The sequence below is a fragment of the Hemicordylus capensis genome, chromosome 3 (genome assembly GCF_027244095.1).
Source record: "Hemicordylus capensis ecotype Gifberg chromosome 3, rHemCap1.1.pri, whole genome shotgun sequence".
NCBI classification, from domain to species: Eukaryota; Metazoa; Chordata; class Lepidosauria; order Squamata; family Cordylidae; genus Hemicordylus; species Hemicordylus capensis.
This window is the reverse complement of record NC_069659.1, coordinates 204,274,091-204,287,322: the sequence shown is the minus strand read 5'-3', so window position 1 is coordinate 204,287,322 and position 13,232 is coordinate 204,274,091. Positions and strand designations below refer to the sequence as shown.

At 42.9% G+C, this 13,232-nt stretch overlaps 1 protein-coding gene across 1 annotated transcript in view; it reads right to left on the bottom strand.

Moving 5' to 3' along the window:
- The window catches only part of VDAC2 (voltage dependent anion channel 2), a 35,262-nt gene extending 23,293 nt beyond the window's left edge, over positions 1 to 11,969 (bottom strand). Inside the window, 2 exon segments of the mRNA XM_053310049.1 lie at positions 11,175 to 11,259; positions 11,880 to 11,969. Of these exon segments, the coding sequence (XP_053166024.1) occupies positions 11,175 to 11,259; positions 11,880 to 11,936 (142 nt within the window). The 5' untranslated portion in view covers positions 11,937 to 11,969.
- Between the last annotated feature and the right edge of the window lie 1,263 nt (positions 11,970 to 13,232).

Below are 13,232 nucleotides of genomic sequence, written 5' to 3'. Positions count from 1 at the left end.
TAGGTTATGAGATTTTAGAAGACATTTGGCTGATGAATGCATCAGCCAAATGCATTCACACCACCCTTTGAATTCACAATTAAAGAAAGGTAAGTAAGTAAGTAAAACTTTATTTTGGTCATAGACCAGCAATACAACAATATTAAAATAATGATGATGATAATAAGATGATAATATAAAATCAGACTACATTTATACGCATTTGGCATATTATATAACAATATTTGGCCACAAGGTTTTTGTCTGAGTTGTTCACATGGGCCCCTTGTAACAGCATTGCACGGTTTATTAACTGATATACATCAATATCAACAGTAAGCACACATACATCATGATACACACAGGGTTCAAAGCACTTCACATGTATTACTGAACTGCTGTAGTCCTTCCAACAACCCTGTTAAGTAGAGCAGTATTCTCATCCACATATTGCAGATTATAGAACAGATGGTGTGCAGAAGATCACCTAGCAAATTCATGGCAGGGGTGGATTCAAAACAGGAAGTTCCTAATGTGTGGCATAATCTTATTCAGCCTGATTCTGTGCATTATTACTTGGAAGTAACTCCCATTTTGTTCAATGCAGGCTTACTCTTATGTGCATTTAGGATTGCAGACCTAGGCAGTGACGCTCCAGCTTTCCCTGTTTTCCAGAGAGTGTCCCTTTACCAGTGCCTGGAAAAATCATGCTGGCAACTCTCAGCAAAGTGGCTTTGCAGACCCTCTTAACAGGGGTGGGTGGGGAGTCAAACTGGTGGCCACCATTTTTTCCCCTTTACCTATAATCTGTTCCTACTGATGCACCTCGTGGGGGTTTACCTTAGCAGGCACAGCTTGGAATGCTCTTCAGCAGCTGTGCTGGTGGCCACCAATTCCTTTCCCTATAATCCAACTCCCCTCCATTGCTTCACATGGAGGGGATTATAAGTAAAGGAATTGGTGGCCACCAGCTTAGCGACTGAAGAGCATTCCAAGCTATGGTTGCTGAGGCAAGCCTCAACAAGGGTTTGGAGAGGCATAGCTTGGCACCATAGCTTGGAGAACCATACCTTGGCAGTAGCATAGCAGCTTGAAGCACTTCTCATTGGCCGCCTTCCCCACCCCCACCCAGCAGGGCCTCAGTAATCAGTCATCACCTTTTGGTTGCCCTGAGCCCTCAGCCAGTGCCTGTGTTGGCTACCTTCCAATCCTGGTCCTGTCACTTTCCCAAGTTTATCTCAATTTTTCCCTATTAGAGAGATTTTGGGTAGATTTTTATTTGGGTGTGATGAGTTAACTGTGTGTTTTCCCCTTCAGTACAGCCCAGCCTCCAGATTCTTCCTTTAGCCTAAGATAAACCCTGCTTCAGGCCTGTGTTAGGATCCCTATCAGGAAGCTGTTGTAGAACCTCTTGTGTTAGTAAACAAGGCTCAGATGACAAAACATTGGGATCAACTTTTAAATGTTTACATTTTAAACATTTTTAGTGCTCACACACATGCACTAAAGCTGCTATTTCCAAGATTTCAGCCCTGCTGCATCCCTAAATCTCTAGATATTAAGTCTCTGAGCCAGGGATAGAGGGTTATTGATTCTACTGCAATGGATATTTATATACCACTCTTCAACCAAAGTTCTCAAAGAAAACTACATAGAAAAATACATAAATGAAATGGTCCCCTGTCCCCAAAGAAAGACTCACAAATTTATAAAGAAACATAAAGGCAGATACCAGCAACAGCCACTGGAGGGATGGTGTGCTGGGGTTGGATAGGTCCAGTTGTTCTCCCCAGTGCTAAATATAAGAGGATCACTACTTTAAAAGGTGCCTCTTTGCTTAATAACAGGGATTACACATTCCTGAACACTAAAACACCATCTAGTGTAGTGTCACCATATTTAGTGTAGCATGTTCCCTGCTAACTGAGCAAGAGGCACCTTTTAAAAGTGGTGGTTCTCTTTATTGAACAGGGGGAGAGCAACAGGAGAGAACCAATCAGCCATTCTCCAAGGTCCTTTTAACAGAGCCAGATCTTCAGATGGAAGGATATAGCAACGAGGACATATGGGCCTCTCTAAGCCACTTAATGGTCCAGTGGGGAAATGACTTGATTATCAAGCCAGAGATTGCTGGTTTGAATCCCCGCTGGTTAGACTATGGGAAACACCTATATCAGGTAGTAGCAATATAGGAAGATGCTGAAAGGCATCGTCTCCCTGCACAGGAAGAGGGGAGAATACCCCTCCTGTATTCTACCAAAGACAACCACAGGGCTCTGTGGTCGCCAGGAGTTGAAACCAACTCGACGGCACACTTTACCTTTACTTTAAGTCATTCATTCCCAGCACACACAGCAATACATCAGTATTTTCTGCAGAATTATTTCCTTAAGTACTTCAACTGTAGATTTCCATGCATGAGCGAGGTATAAGAAAATAGGGATGAGCAGCTGAGATGCATAGAAAAAGCAGAGCTCAGTCAAAGCTTCTCTTGCTGGGATAGGAAAAAGCCCTTTGAGTCTGTTCTAGGGAAAGCAGCTGGGATACATAATGGGTGTACAGTGGGAGTTAGCCACCAGGGCTAAGAGCTGCCAAGCCCTAATTTAAAAAGCACCTACAGTACTGTACTTCAAACCTGAATGCAGAACTTTATTTGAACAGGGTGCATAAAATTATACTGGGTATTTAAATTGCACATTTCAAATACTGAAAATATTTCACATTAGGGATGTGCATAAAACCGGTTCTCCCGGTTCGGTTCGGATCCGAACCGGGTCCAAACCGGACCGGGGTGGTTCGGTTTTGGTTTTGCCGAACCACCCCGGTCCGGTTCGGATCCAAACAGAACCGGTTCGGATCTCAAAAAATAGCTGGTTTTAAAGGGGACCTTGTGTTCTACCTGCCACCCAAATTTCAAGTCGATTGGACCTTCCTCTGATATTTTACATTTTTTTTTTAAATTTCCAATTTTTGCCCATAACTCCCTATGTGGAGCACTTAGGGGCAAAAAGCTGGGGTGGGTGGTAGCCACCCATGGGTGTCCTCCACCCCAACAATCCCAAGGCAATTGGTTGCTCCCAGTATTATTGGTGAATTTTTGGGGGGGGAAATTCCCATTGGCTAGAATGGGGTTTTTGGGCTGCCCCAGACCCACCTCTGTGGGGCGGCAGCACCCCCAAAGTGGGTCCGGGGCCATGGCAAAAATGGCCTCAGTCCCTCCCAGCAATCTCCGGAGAGATAGGAGTGATGGTTTTTTTTAATTAAGATTTTCTAAGGCATTAAATAATATCTAATTGGAAAGAATAGAATGTGTGTCAGTGGGTGAAAGGTAAAAGCCACATAGAGAGACAGTTATTTAATGCCTTTCCCCCCCCTTTTGGACAATTTTGAGGGTTGATTTTAACATGGGGTTTTAAAGAAAAAATTATTTACATGTTTATTTACATACAAGTATTTACAATATTTACACTGTGTTAGAACGTATACCCACTGCTGCCGCTGAGTCTAGTACTATTTGGGCTGTGCTACTTCTGGGGTGTGTGCCGTGCCCACGCCAGGTCCCCAAATGCTGACAGGTGGAGAGATAAGGGCCTGTGCTGGTCAGCATTGGGTTTCTTTTTAGGTGGGCGTGGGCATTGTATGGGACAACAAAAAACAACAACAGAATCCTCTGGGGTGGGGGAAAGGGAACCAACTCGCAGGGCAGCAGCAGAAACAAACAAAATGCTACTACACAATTTAAGCAAAACCAGCAAGCAATATATAAATGAAAAACCAATGGAATGTGAAAATCAAAAAGTTGAACAAAAACAAGGCAGGATACAAAGAGCAATAATAAATAGAAGAACTTTTAAAGCAATGAGAATGCAGTGGGTGGGAGTGGGGAGGGTAGGCCCAAGGGAGGAATGAGAAGGGAAAGGGGGGGAGGGGGGGAGAAAAGCAGACAGACAAAGAAACAGGGAAATTTGGGGAAAATAAGTGAAGTGAAGTAACAGTACAGACAAGAGACACACAGAGAGTCACAAGGGGCAGGTGGACAAAGGATTAGAGCACACAGACAGAGAGACACAGGACACAGTCAGGGACAGGACTCACAGAGACACCAGCAGCCAGCAAAGGGCAAGTAGCAGGTCTCAGAGATGATCCCACAACTGCAGCCAAGAGAAGTTTCCAGACAAGAGGCTTGGGTTTATATAGGTTTTGAAATTCCCTCCTTTGGGAGCCCCTGCCTTTGCACTCCCCCCACGGCCAACAGGGTGCCAGCTCTCAACAGTACAACAGCCAAGCAGCCTACCAGACCAAAGGACTCATTCTGGCCAATCAAAGGATCAATAGCGCAGCCAATGCAATGCCTGAAAATAGCCTCACAAAATGGATGCCAGGAGCAAAAGTTTCGGGAAGGAGCCACAAAATGGAGGACACACTTTAAAGTTATTAAAATAAAGACTCTATACAGTCAATAGAAGCCTCCGGGACATCCAAACTGGTTCGGAAAATCCGAACCGGCCTGGATTCGGTCCGGGATCGAGCCGCCGGATCCGAACATCACTATTTCACATGTCAATTTTCTAGTAGGCGTTATTTCATACTGCATGTGAACTGAGAGAGAGTTTCTTGCCTAAATCCACTTTCTGAGTTCATTACTGAGAGAAGAAGTGAACTATCTCAGCAGACAGTTCAACACACTCTTAGTTCCTACAGCTACACCAGCTTCCAGAATATTCATTATATGCATGTTGACAATTTGCGTTAATTATGTATTAATATTCTCAACAACTTGTCATTACATTCCTAGATGAAGTGCTGATGGGCCTAAGGCTCATTTAAATTTCAAAGGTGTTTACCTTTCAGAAGCTCTCTCCACAATGAGACAAACATTCTTACAAAAAGGACAATGAAAAGAGAAATAACAAAGTTTTTTTTTTTACGTGGCAAAAATGAAATGAAAAACTAATAATCTAACAAAAACTGTTATCTTACAATAAGCCTATGTTCATTAGCAAAACCTTTAAATTAAAATTATGTAAAAATGGAAATTTAGTCATTTTCAGCCTACATTCCAGTAGCCTTATAAGATCACCTAGCATTCCATGTGTCTCCTCCTATCAACTTCTTAAAGCTGGACCAATATGAACCAAATCGGGTACAGTTGTAGGGACACATAGGGACACTTCAATGGCATCGTTTGTGATGATGTCATCCACCCCAATCCAAGATGACAGATGTGTAAATGTTTGGAACATAGGAAGCTGCCATATACTGAGTCAGACCACTGGTCTATCTAGCTCAATATTGTCTACACAGACTGGCAGTGCCTTCTCCAAGGTTGCAGGCAGGAATCTCTCTCAGCCCTATCTTGGAGAAGCCAGGGAGGGAACTTGAAACCTTCTGCTCTTCCCAGAGTGGCTCCATCCCGAGGGGAATATCTTACAGTGCTCACATGTGGTCTCCCATTCAAATGCAACAAGGGCAGACCCTGCTTAGCTAAGGGGACAAGTCACACTTGCTACCACAAGACCAGATCTCCTCTCTTGAAGCGCAGGTGGGTTAACTTGTGGACTGTTTAACCAATTTGAACCAAATTTGGTAGAGTTATAGTGAGTGACACACAGGGACACCTCAATGGTGTGGTCTGTGATGATGTCATCCACCCCAATTCAAGATGGCGGACATATAAAGATTTGAGGTGCAAGTGGTCTAGCGTGGACTGTTTAACCGATTTGAACCAAATTTTTTACAGTTGTAGTAAATGACACACAGACACCTCAATGGCATAGTTTGTAATGATGTCATCCATCCCGATCCAAGATTTCAGACATGTGAACTTTTGAGGCACAAAAGGTCTTACTTGGGGACCACCTAACCGATATGAACCATATTTAGTTCAGTTGTAGGGATAGTGAAAGGAAAGTAGGCAGATTAGTTTTTACTAGAACAACTTGTTTGCATTCAGATGCCTCTCATTATATGAGGCCCTAAACTGTAGCTTACAGTTAATTATGTACCTAAATCCAGGACTGCTAATCAGGAACTTCCTGATCCATAGCTCAATCTCTTAGGCACCATGCTACACTACTTCTCAGAAAGAAGGGAATGGTTAGGTTTTCAGCAAGATCAAGAGGATGTGTGTCTGACAGCTATGGAAAAAACTAAAATGCAAAAATTTTAAATGTCTATACATTTTTTAAAAATTAAGTACTATTAATATTTGGAGAGGAAAAATGTGGAAACTATTATTGTATATAACTGTTTGAATCTAATATGTTGTACCCAATTAATTCTTTTAAGTTGAGTTCTCTATGCTTAGCACTTCCTCATTTGGCAATGTACAGTTACATAGGCACCAATTGACCAGATTTACCAGTAACAGTCCCTGGTTCCTAGAATCTGCTCCTGGAAAATGATTGTCCTTTTTTTGGCCTCTTGGGGATGCAATTTCCTCCCCACTCCACCCCACAGGAGTTGCTAGAGTTCTTTTGAATTCAGCACCCACACCAGGATCTCTAGAAACGACATCTCCAAGTGGGTGGGTGGGTGCATCATGTGTCTAGTACAACTGCACAAAAATGGTTGTACAATACAGCACGGTGCAATAAATGGCATATAGCCGGTGCAATCCAGTCTTCAGCAATATGCAATAGTATGTGTAGGGTGTGGGGAGGGACTGGGAAATAATCCTTGGTATGGGAACTGGGTGCTACAAGTGTATCCCTATTTTCATCTGTGAAATGGAGAGTATGCAGCTAGGGCTACCATTCTAGATATGGAGGGAAGGCGTGCTCAGTTTCTATTTTCTTTGCTTCAACTTCAAGACTAAGATCCTAGGCACATTTACTTGGGGGTTAGTAAAATTATCACCACTGAAATCATCATGACAGCAGACGTGATGCTTTTTTCCATGCCTTGACAAACTTCACTGAAGTCTGGCTTGGGCCATTTTGCTGCTGCCCTTGGTGACTTTGGGTCTGCTGCCCTTCCTCTCCAGAATCTCACTGTGCATAAACACAGTATAAACAATGGCACACTAGAGGAGGGAACATTCACCAAGATACTGTTTTTATATTCATTTTTTAAAATGTCAGCAACATTGACAACCTGAGCAAATACCAAATCCAAGAATTTGCAAACACCCAAACATATGTTTCGAGAAGCACAGCCAGCCACAACTAGGGAACTAAACAGCAGCCCAGCAAGAAACTCTGGCGCCTGTTGCATACTTGCAGGGAGATGATTCGTTCTCTCTCAGGTTTGGTCTCTCACACCACATGAACAATCTTCTTCACTTGAACCCTCTTTACCATATATTTTCTCATATCGTGGTAAAACATTGTTTCTTTACTAATTATGAAGCAATTTTCTCCACGCTAAAATAATTCAATTCTTCTAGCAGTTAATTCAGAAGACTAAACAGATAAATTATGCAAAATGTAATATAGTACAAAAGGCAGAAAATCTTCACAAATTACACCAGAATAAAGTGATCACATATAGTTAGCACAGATAAGCCCAACACTAGGGGTCAGCCAAGCACTTGATTATTATATCCCGCTCTTCCTCCAAGGAGCCCAGAGCAGTGTACTACATACTTGAGTTTCTCCTCACAACAACCCTGTGAAGTAGGTTAGGCTGAGAGAGAAGTGACTGGCCCAGAGTCACCCAGCTAGTATCATAGCTGAATGGGGATTTGAACTTGGGTCTCCCCGGTCCTAGTCCAGCACTCTAACCACTACATCACGCTGGTAATAGCACTCCAGGGAGGCCCATTCAAAGACCCATAGCCAACCCCTGATGCCCTGCTCAATGCCCATATTCTTGCTGCAAGAGGACTCAGCAGAGAGCATTAATGTCTCTGCCAGTGTTCCCTCTAACAGGGATTTCCAGATGTTGTTGACTACAACTCCCAGAATCCCCAAGCAAAAGCCATTGCCACTGAGGATTCTGGGAGACATTGTCAACAACATCCGGGAATCCCTGTTAGAGGGAACACTGGTCTCTGCCTTCTCTTGGCACCCCCACCTGCAAATAGGAGCGGCATCCTACATCATCATGGAGGCCTCTGGGGGACTTCCCCATTTAGGGTTGCCAACTGTCCCTCATTATGCAGGATGTCCTTCATTTCAGGGATGAAATGTTGGTCCCTATAGGGACAGCATTTGTCCCTCATTTATTCAGTGCATATAATTCAATTACATATACATCAGTGATACTCAGGCTCTTGATCACCACTGCATATACCTCCCAGCCCCGCCATCCAGCCCCCACAAACATGTGTCCCTTATTCTGGAACTTGTGTCCCTCATTCTGGCACTGAAATGTTGGCAACCCTATCCCCATTTGAAAGTGAGGAGAGTTAGGAGGGGACAATGGAGCAACATGCTTGATCCAGAGCATTGCTGACTTCTCCTGCAAATAAACTTCCCTCAGATTTCCCTGCATAATTACTGGGAACTCTGTGAGGAAGCCCATTCATGGATGAGGAAGGTAGGAGAAGCTGTCACTGCCAACAAATATTCACCTATTCCAAACAGTGTTCCCTCTTACAAGGAATTCCAGATGCTGTCGACTACAACTCTGATAATCCCCAAGCAAAAGCTATTGCAGCTGGGGATTCTGAGAGTTGTAGTCAACAACATCTGGGAACCTCTGTTAGAGGGAACACTGATGCCAAGGTAACTATTCCTCCCTCCGAGGAGAGGCCCAGCTTTCTCAGAATTGGAGCTGCCTTTTAACAGACTTTCCCCAGTGCTTAATTTCTAGGAGGGGGGGGGCGCTAGGGCTCAAATCTGTCTGAAAGCCACATTATCCATTTCATAATCCCTAATCCTTAACACTCACTGAAGGGGACAAATTGCAGTGTCTAAACAGTGAGTAAAAGGTAGTCTTCAAATTCAGATGCATTTTTCCGTATTGTAACTTCAGCAGGTCTACATCCTACAATATGCGACAAGAGATTTTAGATCCGAACTTTGGTGAGCCCTGGCAATTCTTTCCTGCACATGCAGCCACTTTACACGTGCAAAAAGCCATGTATAATCAGTGGCAGCCTGTGCCGACTGGGTGGTGGCGGGGACAGCAGATTGGGCCTTTTAACAGCTGGTTAAATCCCCTGCATGGCTGGCCTTCACCCTCTGCCCTCACTGCTCATCTGGCCAGTGTGCATGCATGGTGGTCATTTTGTTGACCCCTGAGCTGCAGGGGCAGGGTGAGTTCTGGGCACAGGCTGAGCCGGCTGCATGGGATTTGGGGCTGCAGCAGAGGAAGATTTTACTGACTAAGCATAATACCTGTTCTGGATGGGGTTACACTCCCCCTGAAAGATCAGGTACGTAGCTTGGGAGTGCTCCTGGACCCAAAGCTCTCCCTGGTTTCTCAGGTTGAAGTGGTGGCTAGGAACGCTTTTTATCAGCTTCAGCTTATATGTCAGCTACGTGACCATTTCTGGAGGGAAATGACCTTAAGACAGTGGTACATATTATTTATTATTATTATTTTTATTCGATTTCTATACCGCCCTTCCAAAAATGGCTCAGGGCGGTTGACACAGAGAATGAATGAAAGAATGAGATGGATCCCTGTCCCCAAAGGGCTCACAATCTAAAAAGAAACATAAGGTAGACACCAGAAACAGTCACTGGAAGTACTGTGCTGGGGGTGGATAGGGCCAGTTACTCTCCCCCTGCTAAATAAAGAGAATCACCACGTTAAAAGATGCCTCTTTGCCAAGTTAGCAGGGCTAACTATGCTGGTAACCTCCGGGCTTGACTACTGTAATGCGCACTATGTGGGGCTGCCTTTGTACGTAGTCCGGAAACTACAGTTGGTACAGAACGCAGCAGCTAGATTGGTTTCTGGGACAACACGAAGGGTCCACACAACACTGATTTTAAAAGAACTGCACTGGCTGCCAATATGTTTCTGGGTGAAATACAAAGTGTTGGTTACTACCTATAAAGCCCTAACGACTTGGGCCCAGGGTTTTTAAGAGAGCACCTTCTTTATCATGAACCCTGCTGCCTGTTACGATCTCCTAGAGAGGTCCAGTTACAGTTGCCGCCACTCATCTGGAGGTGACCCGGGATCGAGCTTTCTCTGTAATTGTCCTGAGGCTTTGGAATATGTTTTCCATTGAAATAAGAGCATCTCTGTTTGTTTTCAGGAAGACCCTCAAGAACTCACCTATTCTCTAGGTTTTAAATTAGAATTAATTTTAATAATTTGTTTTAATCACTGTTTTATGTGATTGCTTTTATTGTGTTTCATGGATTTTAATCAGTGACTTTTTATATTGTTTTAAACTTTGTACACTGCCTAGAGATGTACATATCAGGAGTATAAAATATGATAGATAAATACATAAGTAAATAATCTGTCTTCCTTGCTGCCCACCACTGTGTAAAATGAAAACATGAAGCAGGGTGAATGGGATTGCACTTGCTGTCCCCACCACTGTGCTATAAACTTATGTATATGCAAGTTGTATACGCAGGATCAGGAAGAGATGGAATAGCATTTTTCTGTGTCCAAGTTTGCACACCCAAAGACAAGGCACATTACTGGAGCAAGAACAGCAGGCACAATCCCCTCCCCTCCACCCCGTGTTTTAATTCTGTGCACTTTCCTATCTTGGAAAAAGGGCTTTAAACAAAACATAGTCCTTTATTTCCCCCAACAGTCTTTAAAAATACCCCTAAGCAAGACTACAAAACCAGATTTTCCTCAAACAAAGCTTATGATATTAAAACAACAATAACCCTAACCACACAAATCCGGCACATTCGTAATTTTTTGCTGTTTTACCCACTAGCTCCCTTGTAAGCTACTTCCAAATAATTTGAGAATATGCAGGAAGTTTTTTATACAGTCCTAACAATTTATAATCTGAACTGTAAGAAGTGCAAGGAGGATTAGTATTAATACTACAGTTTCAGGATTCAGGGAAGGGGTGCAATCAGCAAGACACTTTAAGTAGACACCTTGAACTGGAAGGATGTAGAAACTTCTCTCATACAGCCTCAGACCTTCTTGGGTAAACAAAATAAAAAATGCTAATCCTGCTGGGGTAGTGTGCCCTTTGCCAAACTTGGGTCCTCAAGAAATGCCTTGCCTCACCACTACCCTTCTCTGGAGCCAATCCTATCCATTAAAGATACCAGAAGAACCCTTCTTGTTGTTAATGTGGTCGCGATTATACTCACATGTAGATTTGCCTCTTCTTGAATATTTCCCCCTTTGCTTTTTCTTCTTTTTCTTTTCTACCACCATTTCCACGTTTGCCTCCTGCTGCAACACAGAGAAAGGCACTTTTTTGGACATAATTAAAGATATCCTGCTGTGTTTCAGTTCCTTCAGTTTCAGTACAATCTGACTTCAAGCTTCCAAGTTTGCCAAAGTAGTAGACTTTAGTACTTGAGTAAAGGGCTCTTTTACTGGTTCTTTCTGGTGAGGAAGATATGATCTGAATTCTTTATCTTAACAAGGGATTTAGGGAATTGTTGTAAATGGAGGAAGATTAAACAACAAATAGTGTCTGCAATTTATAAATCAGTGGGAGGGGTAATGTTTTAAACTCACATAATTATGGGCGAGATTGCAATCTTAATCACATTTACTAAAGAGACACCCTATTGAACTCAGTGGAGTTACTTCAGAGTAAAGAAACACAGGCTCAGGCTGCTCATGTGTATATAAATATATAATTTGCAGAATTGTGGCTTCTCTTTTAGGGCTGCCAGACCCAAAAGGCTTCCACTACTTTACAGGCTAAACGCCTATATACTCACATTTGGAAATATCCCATTTGAACCCAGTGACTTTCACTGCTGAGTAAATATGCATTGAGCTAAGATGCAGTTGGAAACACACTGACTTGGAAAAACATAGCATTAAAATCACCATCTTACTGCCAAGTAACTGTGCTTAAAATGGACTGGAAAGAGTTGCATAAAGGACAAATCCATCAGGTGAATTTCTGTCACTGCAGTGCAGTGATGGTAAAAGCCACACCTGAAATTCTTCTTTGTATGCAACTCTTAAAGGTGCAGAATCCCTAGGTTTGCCACTTCTTTTCCTGGCAGAGGTTCTGTACCTTTAATCCCTGTAAAATAGGCCAAAATCCAATAGGTGCATTCCAGGGAAACAATGGCAACCTTACAAGAAGCAAAGTCATCTACAGAGACAGCTCTAGGCCTTTGTGGGACTCAAGCAACATGAGCAAGGAAGAAGTTTCCATTAAACACTATGAGGGTGAAGCCACAGTGGCATGTTAGCCAAGAGCGCCCTACAATCAGCCAGGTGCATCTACTCCATTGGCTCAAGGCCTGGCTAGATCGGAGCAATGTGCTCCATCTCAGACCTAGTTGGGCCCTGTCTGAACCAAGAGTGTGGCCTGCAGCCTCCTGTACTGTTGCAGGAACCTCTAAAATGTATATTTCACTTGGGGTGGGGGGCTGGTGACCAACTGAGAGGACATGACTTCCTGGATCACTGTCTTAAGACTGTTACATATTGCAAACAGGGTCCTAGCCAGGCCATTTACAAGCAACGTCTTTTTTTATTTTCTTCTTACTTTCTTCTTTGTATTCAGATTAGAAAAATCTTTAAAAATAAAAAAAGAAATATTTTTTATTTTCTTCTGCCTTCTTCCTTTTTAAAAAATAATCCAGCTTGAGGACTTCTGTGAAGCTTGAAAACTAGTTTAACAACTGGTGATTCTTAGTTACTTTACATAAGGGTATTTTTCATTAATCCCAAACCCTGAAGTTTAAGATGAGAGTTAAGGGGCTTTACATTTTCACTCATGCTCTAAAAAGCATAGATATTGCGAGTTATGGTGCCTATCAACTGCCATGCAACATAAACTATAAATAAATAAACTATAAATAAAGTAGTGACCATAGTGTGATCCAATTCAACTTATAGGCGAGTGGGGAAGTCTAACACGGATGCACTGGACTTCAGGAGGGGAAACTTCCCAAAAATGAGGGGACTGGTAAAAAGGAAGCTGAAAAGGAAAGTCAGGAGGGTCAAATCACTCCAGAAAGGATAGAACTTATTTAAAACCACAGCAATAGTAAAACCACGCACCTTTTTTATCCTCTGTTTGCATGCTCAGATGCTCCAGATACCAATTTATACCAGTGGATCGACTTAATACCCCTGTGTAGACTAGTCGGTATCTGTGAGCTCAAATACCAATATTGTCTGAAGATCCCTGTCTAATTCAAAAGAGGTTTAACCAATGGATGTCTGAGGAG